The following is a 14921-nucleotide window of genomic DNA, read 5'->3' as shown; positions in this document are numbered from 1 at the left end:
AATTTTACTGAGGTGAGCGATATAGGGCCATCTTGGCCCTCTTGTTTAATATTTCAACAGTGTTAAGATTGATATAAATCAGTCATTATTTCATTCACTATACTTTTTTCATATGCACATCTTCAATCATTTAAAGACATTGATTCTCACCCCACTTCACTGTTATTATTTGAACACCTTTAAATTACTGGGACATATCAACTATTAGAAAGCAGCATGTCAAAGGACCGCACCAGTTGGCTTTTGCTTCACTGTTATTATTCTGACACCCTTTAATTGATGTGACAAGCAGTATGTTTGTGCACCCCTCTGATTTGTTTTGGCTTCACTTTGTTATTCTAACTTCGTTTAATGGGGCCATCATTAAAAAAATGTTGGTTTGCGGTGCTCCGACTGACTCGCCGAAATTAGCATTAGAATTTTTTATCGCTACTGCTGCCGTCTTTTTTTTTTTTTTGGTCCCATTTCGTTTCTTTGGGCCAATTTCGCGTTTGGTCCTTTAATGCTCTACAGACCAACCATGTTGTACTGCCAATCTGCAAACCCTGAAAGGACTGGGAGTCCCATTATTAAAAGACTTCCTAGGAAAAATAAGTGTATCCATGTATCTGAAAATAATAAAATGGTTCTGTTGTTGAATTCTCAGTGCTGTTATCTAAAATATGCATGCCCCTTACATCAGACTGAGGGTCATATAGATTTGCCTTTGTCGTCTGTAAAAAAAAAAAAAAATTGTGGGTAGGAGCACCGCAAACCAACATTTTTTTAATGATGACCTGGATGTAACAGACGTAATGTTGGCTAACCAACTGATTGGCTGGCACTGAGACATGCCTAGTGTCAGGAAGCAGCAACTCATCCATAGGCACACAGAATTTCTTATTGTTTTGTGACATTGCATGTGCCTAAACATGTGGCTGAATTTTTTTTTTTAGAGTTCTAGCTATGTCAACAAAGGGACTGATAATAGCATGTAAGTGTTATTGAAAATTTCTTATTGTGTTACAGAATGATGACAGAGATACCTACACCCTGAGTACATTTGGTCTTTTGAGGGGCGGGGTCCTCTCTTTGAATGTCTCCAAATTCCTGTTTAATAAGGATCTAGTAGATTTGGAGGATGGAAAGGTCAGTTACTTGTACATATATGTACATTTTATATAACTATTTATATATAAATAAATAAGTTGTAAATACAAATTAATGATCAAGTTCCAACTTAATTTGTTACATCTGCAAGTTCGGTAGAGTTTACCATTCCTTTGATAATAAATATTCAACATATTACTTTCTTTTTGTACCATAAAAAGGGAATAACTTTGTTACCAGGTGAAACAGCTTCATTATTGTTCAATATTTCGACTAGTTTTAACAAAAACAAAAAACTTTTAAAGAAAATAGTGGTAAGGTCGTCTGCCTACCAAGTGTAAGTTCTTATATTCAAGCTGAACTAGGGCTAGTTGAAATGGCTAGTTGCTGACCCAGCAGATTGTTCAATAATAGGAACTGACTACCATCCAGCAAGGGATTCAACATATGGGATGGAAATCAGTAGTTATTATGTTCTTCAATCAAGGTCTTTCGTACATCAAGCAGACTGGCCCTTAATTGAGAAGGGTGACCCTATATATATAATAATCAAGGTCTCTCAAACATCTAGCAGACTGGCCCCTAATTGAGAAGGGTGACCCTATAAATAATAATCAAGGTTTCTCATACATATAGCAGACTGGCCCTTAATTGAGTGGGGTGACCCTATAAATAATAATTCAGGTCTCTCATACATCTAGCAGACTGGCCCTTAATTGAGTGGGGTGACCCTATAAATAATAATTAAGGTCTCTCATACATCTAGCAGACTGGCCCTTAATTGAGTGGGGTGACCCTATAAATAATAATTAAGGTCTCTCATACATCTAGCAGACTGGCCCTTAATTGAGTGGGGTGACCCTATAAATAATAATTAAGGTCTCTCATACATCTAGCAGACTGGCCCTTCATTGAGAGGGGTGACCCTATAAATAATAATCAAGGTCTTTCATACATCTAGCAGACTGGCCCTTAATTGAGAGGGGTGACCCTACAAATAATAATTAAGGTCTCTCATACATCTAGCAGACTGGCCCTTCATTGAGAGGGGTGACCCTATAAATAATAATCAAGGTCTTTCATACATCTAGCAGACTGGCCCTTAATTGAGAGGGACACTATAAATAATAATCAAGGTCTCTCATACATCTAGCAGATTGGCCCTTAATTGAGAGGGGTGACCCTATAAATAATAATCAAGGTCTCTCATACATCTAGCAGACTGGCCCTTAATTGAAAGTGTGACCCTATAAATAATAATCTAGATCTCTCATACATCTAGTAGACTGGCCCTTAATTGAAAGGGGTGACCCTATAAATAATAATCTAGATCTCTCATACATCTAGTAGACTGGCCCTTAATTGAAAGGGGTGACCCTATAAATAATAATTAAGGTTTCTCATACATTTAGCAGACTGGCCCTTAATTGAGAGGGGTGACCCTATAAAGGATAATCAAGGTATCTCATACATCTAGCAGACTGAACCTTAATTGAGAGGGGTGACCCATAAATAATGATCAAGGTCTTTCATACATCTAGCAGACTTGCCCTACATTGCGAGGGGTGACCCTATAAATGATAATCAAGGTCTCTCATACATCTAGCAGACTGGCCCTTCATTGAGAGGGTTGACCCTATAAATCATAGTGTTTTTTTTAATAATGGGTGTTACAGAAGACTGAAAGGGTGCTAAGAGTGAAAGAGCACATTGTAAAGGGCTGCAAAGAATTGAAACATTATGAATTTGACAGACTATGTAAGGAATTGTGTTTATTAAGTAATTTTAGATTTCAAAGCTTTCAACTGCCAAATATGTTAAGTGTATATGTATTTATAATACTATTTTAAGTCTTTAAGTATTAAAGCAACTGTGCACCAGATGATCAAGAAAATAAGATAATTGTTGAAAACTGTCATAAACTTGGTATTAATGTGTACAATGCATTGAAACTTACAAGTACCACATAGTTTACAATTTATTTAAGTTAAGCAGTTATTTCGTATTTTTCCATTAAAAAATATTACTGGGTTTGTCTGCCTAGTAGAATTCATTCCTTATGCGTGATTGGCTAGTTGGTGTTATCACATGCTATAACCGAGTTAGATGTGTAGCTTAATTATGTCACCCTATTCAAATAAGCCTTCAAAGCTCAGTGGATACGACACTGGACTGCAATTTTGGCGACACGGGTTTGAACCCGGTCTCCGACACATTTTTTTTTAACATTTTAATACTTTTTTTTACAATTATGATATCAAAGCATAACACATTCTATTAAATAATTGTCCTGAGATTCGTAACAGAAAAAACTTTTTTTATAAAAACAAAAGAAATATTTGATTAACTGAAGTATATAATGAAGGCAGAATCTTGAATCTTACAGGTCTTCATAAAGGTAGAAGGGTGCTTCCAAGAAAGGACAGGGTGTAGCATTCTTCCATAGCACTTTAAAGGCACTAGATACCAGATCATACCATTGCAAAAAAAAATTGTCAATAACTTACATAAAATTAATATCGTTTTGTATGGCGCATTGAATCTTACTCACCGATGTATCGCATCGCTTACTACACATGAATCTTTCGCATGTTTTTCGTATTTATCAAATTCAGTTAAAAATAACGTCGGTGTTTTTATCTGTTTAAGTAACTTTCACACGCTAAATATACACACCTAAGCTGAGACAGCGACAAACTATTATTTTAATCACGTAAGGTGATGTATCAATGGCCTCATACTAGCTTGTATTGACAATTCTTGGCTTGTTTTGAGGTCATTATGTTTTTGCCAATTTTGGGATCATCGGGTGTCTAATTCCTTTAACTATACCTACTATATTGCAAAAAAACCCCACTCTACTTTTTACCGAGTGAAGTATTTCAAATTGTTTGATTACATGTATTATATACCACTATGTGGGTTTTTTTTCAGCTTGGATTTACAATAGATGTGGGCAGTAGCTCAGGGGCTAGCAACTACATTGTAAGACATTTTACTGACACTTGTTGAAATTGTCTGTTCATTACCTCAGGTTTTAATAATTTGTGCAGCAAAGTTTATGAATTATTAAATTTACGATAATACAAAATTATATGCAAAGATATTTTATGTTTTTTAAATGCTGTTAACATATCAATGTTTTTATATATGATTTTTTGGTTAAATTTGAAAACACTTTATTTTGACATTCTAGGAAGACTTAAAGGAGGATGAATGTATCTTGGACAAGAAAGTTCTGGATGACCTCAGTGGTGGGCCGCGGGAGAAGAAAAAGAACACCACCAATATCTTAGCCCTCAGACTTAAGTTGAAAGGAGACACGTAGGTTTGGTTTATACTCATTTATTTTAGTTTATTTGTGAAGTCAGCTGTACGCTGATGTGAATTACTCTGGTACACTGTTTCCTGGGTAGAAGCCAGTACTGTACATGAGTAAGTATATATTTACTTTAAATTAAGTGGAAATGGGAGTTTATATTTTATATATATATATATAACTTGTAATGTCAGACTCTGAATTTGGTGGTCCTGGGTTTGATCCCCACTCAGAGTTTGTCAATTATAGTACTAGTACTATCACCTAGAAATGATTAATGGTTCTTAATCATTGGTGAAGCAGCTATTGAAAACAGTATTTTCATTTGTCACCAAAAAGCTCAACAGAGTTTATGTTACATGTTCGTGATTGTGGTCCATAATTGAGACTTCCTTACTTTTATTCCCAGGCCCATAATTGAGATTGCTCGATATGGAGACGACATACAGAGACTTTATGTTAACAACATACCAATCGAAGAGTTCCGAAGCAAACGCCAACCTCCACATCAGTTTCAACGACGAGACTTGACCTCAGATTCATATCTCCTCGGGCTCAATGGTAATATTGCCCGACGTCGAAGAGCAGCTGCACCCCTTCCGACCCTTCCTCCTCCAAAAGTCGGCCAGATGGATGGTAAGATGTGAATCCTATACTCATTGTTTTCCTGATTCCTCATTATCCTTATAATTGTGTGTCTGCAGGGTGCTCTCTTCTTTAAGAATAAGTGCATATAAATTATGCTTGAGACTCGGATTTGTTTGCTCAGGACCTTGGGTTCTGAAATTTGTGTCTCAATGGAGCACATTAAGCTGATTTCAAGATGAATCACTGCCAATGTGTATTATTTGTGTATTGTTGGATACTCTTGATACACCACTGCGCTATGCTTTGTTGTTTACCGTTCGAAATTTGGTTCGGAAAATCTTGTAATCATGAATAATTAATGAGGCAGTTTCATTGGTTCTGCAAGGAAATATGACTCTTACAAGTACACAGACACTCAATTCTAATGTTTTCTCATAAAAAAAAATATTCTGGCAAAATCAGGAATTAAACTTGGTCCACCTGCTCAATACAAATACTATGACCACTCAGCTGCGGAGGCAACTGACAAAACAGGGTAATTGAAGAGTAATTAATTGTAACATGTGATTTCATTTAAGAAGAGTTGATTCCCCTGCCTCATGCATTTTCATGTCAACAAGATTTTGTCAGTATGTGGATTATGAAGTGAAACGCAAGAAGGTACTGTGGTTGCCAACAATGACAGTTGTATTAAATCTGACCAACTTTTTAGCTGACATTTGACATGTTGATGTCACACTATAATTATGCCCCCTTCGAAGAAGAGGGGTATATTTTGCTTTGCACAGGCATGTCGGTATGTCGGTCGGTCGGTCGGTCCGTCGGTAGACCAAAGCTTGTCCGAGTGATAACTCAAGAATTCCTGGACGTATGGTCATCAAACTTGACATGAAGGTTGGGCCTGACCAGTAGATGACCCCTATTGATTTTAGGGCTCATGGGGTCAAAGGTCAAGGTCACAGTGACCTTTAATGGTAAAATAATTTTAAAGCTTGTCCGAGTGATAACTCAACAATGCCTAGACCTATTGTCATCAAACTTGATATGGAAGTTGGGCCTGACCATTAGATGACCCCTATTGTTTTTGGGGGTCATCGGGCCAAAGGTCAAGGTCACAGTGACCTTGAATGGTAAAAGGATGTCCGAGTGATAACTCGACAATGCCTACACCCTTGGCCCTCATTCTTGACTTGGAGGTTGGGCCTGACCAGTAGCTGACCCCTATTGTTTTTGGGGCTCATCGGGTCAAAGATCAAGGTCATAGTGACATTGAATGGTAAAAGGTTGTCCGAGTGATAACTCGACAATGCCTAAACCCATGGCCCTCAAACTTGACTTGGAGGTTGGGCCTGACCAGTAGATGAACCCTATTGTTTTTGGGGGTCATCGGGCCAAAAGTCAAGGTCACAGTGACCTTGAATGGTAAAAGGTTGTCCGTGTCATTACTCGACAATGTCTGCACCTATGGCCCTCAAACTTGACTTGGAAGTTGGGCTGACCAGTAGATGACCCCTTTTGTTTTTGGGGGTCATCGGGCCAAAGGTCAAGGTCACAGTGACCTTGAATGGTAAAAGGTTGTCTGAGTGATAACTCGACAATGCCTGCACCCACGGCCATCAAACTTGAATTGGAGGTTGGGCCTGACCAGTAGATGGCCCCTATTGATTTTAGGGGTCATTGGGCCAAAGGTCAAGGTAACAGTGACTTTGAACGATAAAAGGTTGCCCGAGTGATAACTCAACAATGCCTGCGCCCATGGCCCTCAAACTTGACTTGGAGGTTGGGCCTGACCAGTACATGACCCCTATTGATTTAAGGGATCAGAGGTCAAGGTCACAGTGACCTTGAAAGCAAACTCGACAATTCCTGCACCTATGGTCATCAAAATTGACATGAAGGTTGGGCCTGACCAGTAGATGACCCCTCTTGACTTTGGGGGTCATCAGGCCAAGGTCAAGGTCACAGTAACCTTTAATGCAAAAAAGTTAACAAATCTTCTCCCAGTGATATCTCAACAATGCCTGAATCTATGATCATCAAACTTGACATGTAAGTTGGGCCTGACCAGGAGATGACCCTTATTGATTTTAGGAGTCATTGGGTCAAAGGTCAGGTTCACAGTTACCTTGAATGCGAAAATGTTTCAAGTGATAATTGGACAATGCCTGCACCCATGGCCCTCAAACTTGACTTGGAGTTGTGTCTGACCTGTAGATGACCCCTTATGATTTAAGGGGTCATTGGATCAAAGGTCAAGGTTACAGTGACCTTGAACGAAAAATGCTTGTCTGTGTGATAACTTGTCAATGCCTGCACCCATGGCCCTCAAACTTAACATTTAGATTTTTGGTGACCAGCTGATGACTACTATGGATTTTGAGGTCATAAAGTCAAAGGTCATGGTCATAACACACTCTATCCTCAAACTTTGAATGGTCATAATCTTAAAACTGCCTCAACGGCATACAATGTTAGCGACAAATCAGCTGTCATTTTGGTCCATGCATATTTCATTCAAATGTCCATATAATCCTGACAACATGGCGCTCAGGGGGGGCGGGGGCATAATGTTTGACAAACATCTCTTGTTTAAATAACGTAATACAATTGAAGAAAATGAATTGAGCCATTGACACATCCAAAATATTTCTGGAGTTATGAACCTTGACTGAGTAAAATGTTGATTGGTTATTGGTTTTGTATATAAAAAAAAATCTTTAAAAGGTACATGTACCTTAAGTTTCAGTGATATTACCAGTGCTGTTAAAGTTTATCGCTAAAGGCTATATAACTAACAACATGGTATGCTGTAACCACTTTTTACAGGAAACACTACTCAAGCTCCTGCAGATCCTACTACAGTGAACCCTCCAGGTTTGGTTCCATTATTATGTTACATTTCATGATTGACCTTTGTCCTTGGCTCATGATTACAAACATGCTCAAGTATGAGTCTAGATTCACACTCAGAAAAGCACTTTTATTAAGGACCAAAAAAAATCATCTTTATTCCATTTACTTTACAAAGATATATGTAAATAATGGTAAAACATTTAAATAGTAACTTAATTCAGCAAAATTCACCATCTCTATTTGAAGGAATGTTACAATGACTTTAACAGTTTGACTCTTGAGTCTGAACATAGACTTGATACTGTTTGTTAACAGATTAACTGGTTTTGACTTGAGAAATATTCATTTGGTTTAAATGTTATAAAAGTCAAATTATTATAATGACCAACTGCAGTGAAGAAATTAAGATTTGAATCTATAAAGGAACTCTGGGCCCATATGTAATAATGTGCTGGGTCTGAGTCTGAGTGTCAAGCTAGTGGCTAAAATTAAACTTTTGGTTTTCTAATATATTTTATTATTATTTATATACATGGTTCAAAAAAATCATCAAAACAAAAATGGTTGCTGCAGTTTTTGACATTTTTCACTGTGTTCTATCTAGTTCTATATTAGAGGCTGAAGCTTTTTACATTTTTTTCTCATAATTTTTTGCCTGAGTCTTATCTATGCTAGTGTCCTATACACAGTATAATGCAAGTCTTTTGTTTGAGTCTGAACCTAAAAACTGCAAGTCTTATGTATTATAAAATTGCTTTTTCTAATTAATTGATGGTTAGTATTACTGCTAATGTTCAAATAATTGGTTTAGCTACTTGTATTAAAGCTTTTCCCTATGAAATGCTAATAGGGCATTTTTTGGCATTTCAAAATCTGCATTTAAAAGTCTGAATTATCATCTTACAGCTGTCATTGCAATCAAACCTAAATAAATTAGTAAAAGCCCAAATTTGAGTTTTGTGTATTGTGTGTTTAGGAGAGAAGAAGGACCCCTTTGACCTGAAGTATCAACTACCTGTGATTACTCATGATAAGACTATACCTTCTTACAATTTCTCAGTAAGTATAGGATTAGTTTGCCTAGAAAGCTGTTGAACAGTTTGAATTTGGTCTTTTTGGGGCCTTACTGGGTGTGAAAAATGTGGTGACTTAATACAAGAAATTGCCATTTATCCTAGAATTCATTAAGAATAGACTGAGAATGCTTTATGAAAGAGCCATAGAAAGGAAATGACTCGGGTAGAGTTTGTTCCTTAAAGAAAACTAATCTTCCACATATCAGTGGTTTGATTTTTTGATTAAATAATTTTTCATCCTATTTTATCTTCAAAAGACAAACTAAGTTTTCTTTTACTTTTTGGCATAAAAAGGTATTTTTGTCAAAAGAAATGGGGCTGCAATTGGTTCTTAGATGGAAATGTTTCAATGGCTTAAATATTAACCTGATAATTCCATTCCTGCAGGTAATGCTGGCTGTGTTGGGTGACAGGGAAGAAGGAATCTACACACTCAACTTTCACAACTGTCGTAGCAAGAGCACAAAAGTCAACTATGTGGTTTGTATTAAATCTTATGTAACTGGTCTTTTATGAACACATGCTCTTACCTGCTTGTATATACAGTAAAACTGCGATTGCTCGAGGTCGCCAGGGACCGAGACAAAACCTCGAGGGAACCGATGTTTCGAGCGACCTGATTTTCAATTTTCCAGTTTGATATGAAATATCTTTCAGTGTATTTTAAGTTAAGACTGTTTACTAAGACACCGATTCTTTCCTGTAAAGGACGTGAGTGGGTGTGTTGGTGTCTTGGTATAAGTAATGGGTCCTTCATTAGATTTCTCAGGTGTTTGACAATTATTTTCTTTCATTTGGGTGTGACATTTTGAAAGTAAGGAACCCGATCTAGCTATCCCCCCCCCCCCCAGTCATGGGTCCTTCACTAGATTGCTCAGGTGTTCGACAATTTGTAAGTTCTTTCTCATTTGCCATATTGCAAAGCTAAGTGACAAAAAGGAATTCTTTTCAGAGATTCCGATGTTGGATCGATATGGTAGTGTTTTAATCATATTTTTATTACTCATTTAAATTTCTCACAATTAACTTCTCGTCATTAACTTGTCATAATTATCATCTCTAATGCCCATATCAACTTATATCGGTCATGCGTTAACAGTGATAAACGGTTTTTCGACTGCTCGACATAATTAGGTTTCGAGGCAGCGTGGGTATATTTTACCGTAAATGACTGGGTATTAGACGCACTTTTTTCCCTCAGATTTTGATGCAAAAAAATGCCTGCGTATAATACCCAGTAACAATTTTTTGAACTTTTTTTTCTGAGGTCAATTTCTAGCCGAGAGTTTGTTTAGATTTATGTAGAAAGGGATGTTACTCGCGTCATATTGATCGAGTATATACGGGTTAAAACGGCACTTGAAGATCGGGATATGGTATATCGTAAGACGTTTATAATTTCAACAAAAATATTTTTCGATTAAAGTTACGATAATTCACCTAAGAGTTCGTACACTCTAAATATTTGGACACCCATAATTATTTCCCAAATACATCAATCATAACTTTCATAGTTACCAAGTTTCACAGACGAAGATTATTGATTTTTATCTTTACAATGCCTGGCTAAATTACCTAACCGTATACACCACTGTGACAATTTAATTAGTTACTACCCATCCTAAACGATTTATTGCCTGTTGAAAAGGAAGTGTGATCTATTTATTTGAGGATTAAACAAACAACAAGGGCAATCAAGGGATTAAGAAAACATCGACATGGCATGTTTGTAAAACAATCTGCCAATAAGCTTTCAAACTTGTACCACACTTATAGACTATATGAAGCAATAATCGTACATTAATCCTGCATAGCAATGTCCATGCTCTCCACGAGATCCTCGTGGGTATAACTGTAAGTTATGTGACGTCACACAGTGTGACTCTTTGATCTGAAGCCGAAAGAATGTGTTTATGGATAAATTAATAAGTGGTAAAAACCAAACATGAAGAAAAAAGGCAGGTTAAACAAACATGTAAATAAAATGTAAAAATGATAATTTTCTATGTATTTGGAGAGCGAAAAAAATAGTTAATTTATGGTGTCCGAACTCTTGTGAATTACGGTATTCAATATTATTTTGAATAATAAATTGAATTAAACAATAATCAAACTTACATATAAAAAACAAAGTTGGGCACTGTCAAAATATTTTTTGCATAACATAACTTTTCATTCTCGACAGTATGGTTGTATGGTTTTAAAGATAACCATCGCCATTTTCACGAAAAAAATATTTTTTGTCACTGTCAACAAACATGGTGGCTGAAAATGCCGGACGATTTTGACATTTTTTCTATGCGTCTTTTAACCAAAAACATAGATTAAAAGTTTTTTTCTCGGATTTTTCACAGATTTTTTTCCCTGCGTCTAATACCCCCTATCGTCTTATACCCAGTCATTTACGGTATATGAAAATAGAAGGAAAAAAGTTCGGGACCAAGCTCCGACCTCGAGGGAACCCAGGTTCTTGAGCGACCGCTTGTTCGAGGGAACGCAGTTTCACTGTATCATGAGCTTTGGGCAATTACATAACAATTTCATTTTGTACATTCATACTAGTGTTTAAGCCAGGTTTTAAGAAGGACAGAAGCAAAGATGCAGAATGCCCAGGGAGAAAAAGGCACATTGCATTGGGCTGTGAAGAATTTGAACATTATAAATTTCACAGAAACTGTCATAATTGTGTTAAATTAAAGTAAAACAAGGTTTACACTGCCAAATGTATGAAGTTTGTATGAATCTATAATCAAAGTTTAAGTTCAAGTTGGTTAGCATTTATTTCTATGAAGGCAGGATGGTTAACATGTTTGTCTCCATGTGGGCAGGTGTGCTACCAAAAAAGGACTGTGTTTAGAACTCTTACACAAGTCAATAGCTAAACCCTAAATTCAAAGGAATTGACAGCACAAGCCTCATAGTAAAAAAATAAATGAAGCCCTTTTTTAGCGCGATTATTCGAAGAATAGGTGGGCTATACTACTCGCCCTGGCGTCGGCGTCCGGTTAAAGTTTTAGGGCAAGTTGGGATTTTCACTTATAAGTCCAATACTCTACATTCTATTGACTTAATACTTCAAGCAGTTAATCAGGGCCATCACATGATGAGGTTAGATAACTCCATATTATTCTTTACACAGATTATGGCCCCTGATTGACTATGGAACTTAGGTTAAAGTTTTAGGGCAAGTCGGAATATTTATTAATAACTTCTATATCCTTTGTTCAATTGACTTAATACTTCACACAGTTGTTCAGGACCATCACACAATGAGGTTACATAACTCCATATTATCCTAAATACAAGTGGCCCCTGATTGACTAAGGTTAAAGTTTGAGGGCAGGTTAAAGTTTTAGGGCAAGTTGGGATTTTCACTTAAAACTCCAATACCATTCATTCAATTGACTTAATACTTCACACAGATGTTCAAAGCCATCACATAATGAGGTTAGATAACTCCGTATTATCTTTTATACAAATTATGGCCCCTGATTGACTATGGAACTAAGGTTAATGTTTTAGGGCAGGTTGGGATATTGTTTAATAACTTCTATACCCTTCATTCAATTGACTTAAGACTGGTCAGGACCATCACCCAATGAGGTTACATAACTCCATATCCTTAATACAAGTTATGGCCCCTGATTGACTTAGGTTTAAGTTTTAGGCAAGTTAAAGTTAAGGGCAAGTTGGAATCTTAATAAAAAAACTTCTATACCGTTCATTAAATGCACTTAATGAAATTCAAAATTATTTACGACCATCTTGCAACAAGAAACATAACTCCATTTTAAGCCTAAATACAAATTATGGCCGTTGATTTTTTTTTTTTTTAATTTCCTTTGAAAGGCATATTTATATATTTTTAACCACATTTTCATAATGGGAAATCAAGTTATTTGAATGACTTGCGTCATTGTTTGGGCGGGCTGGTGGGAGGGCAGCATCAAAGTCAACTTATGTATCAAATAATTTTAGTTAGGTTTGACATAAAGAGACCAAACTTGGTATTATTACATCGTTATTTTATTCTAAGTCAAAGCGGCGTAGTCTAGCGCGCTGTCATACGATGGCTCTTGTTTAAATCTAGAGGCACAATGTAAAGGCCCAACACACTTTATGAGAGGAATATACAAGCTTGCAGGAGCAATGTACATGAACATGATATTCATTTAAAATTTACACAATGGGTTGATTGTTCAGAACAGTGTTAAATTTAACAATGTTGTTAACTGGATCAATGTTAAATTTCAAACCTTTGATACTTGGAAAGTTTCATGGACTCATATGTGATCTGTGGTACTTTTCAAAACTTTTGAGACAACTGATTCAGCTATGCTTGTTTTACTTTAACATATCAGCACATAAGGAAATATTTCTGGTCTTAAAGAAAGCATTGACTGCATTAACAACATTGTTAATTTTAATACAATTCTGAACAGCCAGCCCAATATGTCACAGAACATCAATGACATACTTCACATCCATAAACATCATACTTCACATCCATAAACATCATACTTCACATCCATAAACATCATACTTCACATCCATAAACATCATACTTCACATCCATAAACATCATACTTCACATACATAAACATCATACTTCACATCCATAAACATCATACTTCACATACATAAACATTATACTTCACATCCATAAACATCATACTTCACATACATAAACATTCAATGTTATAAGTAAATGTTCCTGCTGCCAGCTTAAAACAGTCAACGACATAGGAGTTTATTGGGGGTTGAACTGTTACGGTGCCAATATTGCAAAAATGAGACAGCATGGGAGTCTTCCTATATGACATGACTGCGATTTAGAGTCATATAGTAAATAATTATATATTTGTTGAAAGGATTAAACAAGTTGATTGATTCCCTGCTACACCATGATTACCATGAGTACCATGATTTATCAATGAAGTGTTGTTGCCGGTTTCCAACTTCACACGTCATGTCCCAAGATTTATTAATGAAGTGTTGTTACCAGTTCCAACTTCACACGTCATGTCCCAAGATTTATCAATGAAGTCTTGTTGCCGGTTTCCAACTTCACACGTCATGTCCCAAGATTTATCAATGAAGTGTTGTTACAGGTTTCCAACTTCACACGTCATTTCCCAAGATTTATCAATGAAGTGTTGTTACAGGTTTCCAACTTCACACGTCATGTCCCAAGATTTATTAATGAAGTGTTGTTACCAGTTCCAACTTCACACGTCATGTCCCAAGATTTATCAATGAAGTCTTGTTGCCGGTTTCCAACTTCACACGTCATGTCCCAAGATTTATCAATGAAGTGTTGTTACAGGTTTCCAACTTCACACGTCATTTCCCAAGATTTATCAATGAAGTGTTGTTACAGGTTTCCAACTTCACACGTCATGTCCCAAGATTTATTAATGAAGTGTTGTTACCAGTTCCAACTTCACACGTCATGTCCCAAGATTTATCAATGAAGTCTTGTTGCCGGTTTCCTACTTCACACGTCATTTCCCAAGATTTATCAATGAAGTGTTGTTACAGGTTTCCAACTTCACACGTCATGTCCCAAGATTTATTAATGAAGTGTTGTTACCAGTTCCAACTTCACACGTCATGTCCCAAGATTTATCAATGAAGTCTTGTTGCCGGTTTCCAACTTCACACGTCATGTCCCAAGATTTATCAATGAAGTGTTGTTACAGGTTTCCAACTTCACACGTCATTTCCCAAGATTTATCAATGAAGTGTTGTTACAGGTTTCCAACTTCACACGTCATGTCCCAAGATTTATCAATGAAGTGTTGTTACCAGCTCCCAACTTCACACGTCATGTCCCAAGATTTATCAATGAAGTGTTGTTACCAGCTCCCAACTTCATACATGTCCCAAAATTTATCAATGAAGTGTAGTTTCCGGTTCCTAACTTCACACATGTCCAAAGATTTATCAATGTAGTGTGGTTTCCTGTTCCCAATTTCACACATGTCCCAAGATTT

General features: G+C 36.6%; 1 protein-coding gene across 1 annotated transcript in view; it reads left to right on the top strand.

The window, feature by feature from the left end:
- The window catches only part of LOC128224011 (protein GPR107-like), a 33181-nt gene that overhangs the window by 6183 nt on the left and 12077 nt on the right, over positions 1 to 14921 (top strand). Inside the window, exons 2-8 of the mRNA XM_052933590.1 lie at positions 1009 to 1128; positions 4024 to 4074; positions 4286 to 4413; positions 4818 to 5044; positions 7823 to 7870; positions 8826 to 8908; positions 9313 to 9405. Of these exons, the coding sequence (XP_052789550.1) occupies positions 1009 to 1128; positions 4024 to 4074; positions 4286 to 4413; positions 4818 to 5044; positions 7823 to 7870; positions 8826 to 8908; positions 9313 to 9405 (750 nt within the window). The remainder of the gene's footprint in view (positions 1 to 1008; positions 1129 to 4023; positions 4075 to 4285; positions 4414 to 4817; positions 5045 to 7822; positions 7871 to 8825; positions 8909 to 9312; positions 9406 to 14921) is intronic.

This window comes from Mya arenaria, chromosome 17 (genome assembly GCF_026914265.1).
Source record: "Mya arenaria isolate MELC-2E11 chromosome 17, ASM2691426v1".
Taxonomy (NCBI): domain Eukaryota; kingdom Metazoa; phylum Mollusca; class Bivalvia; order Myida; family Myidae; genus Mya; species Mya arenaria.
The sequence above is the reverse complement of the archived record's forward strand: the minus strand, read 5'-3'. Positions and strand labels throughout refer to the sequence as shown.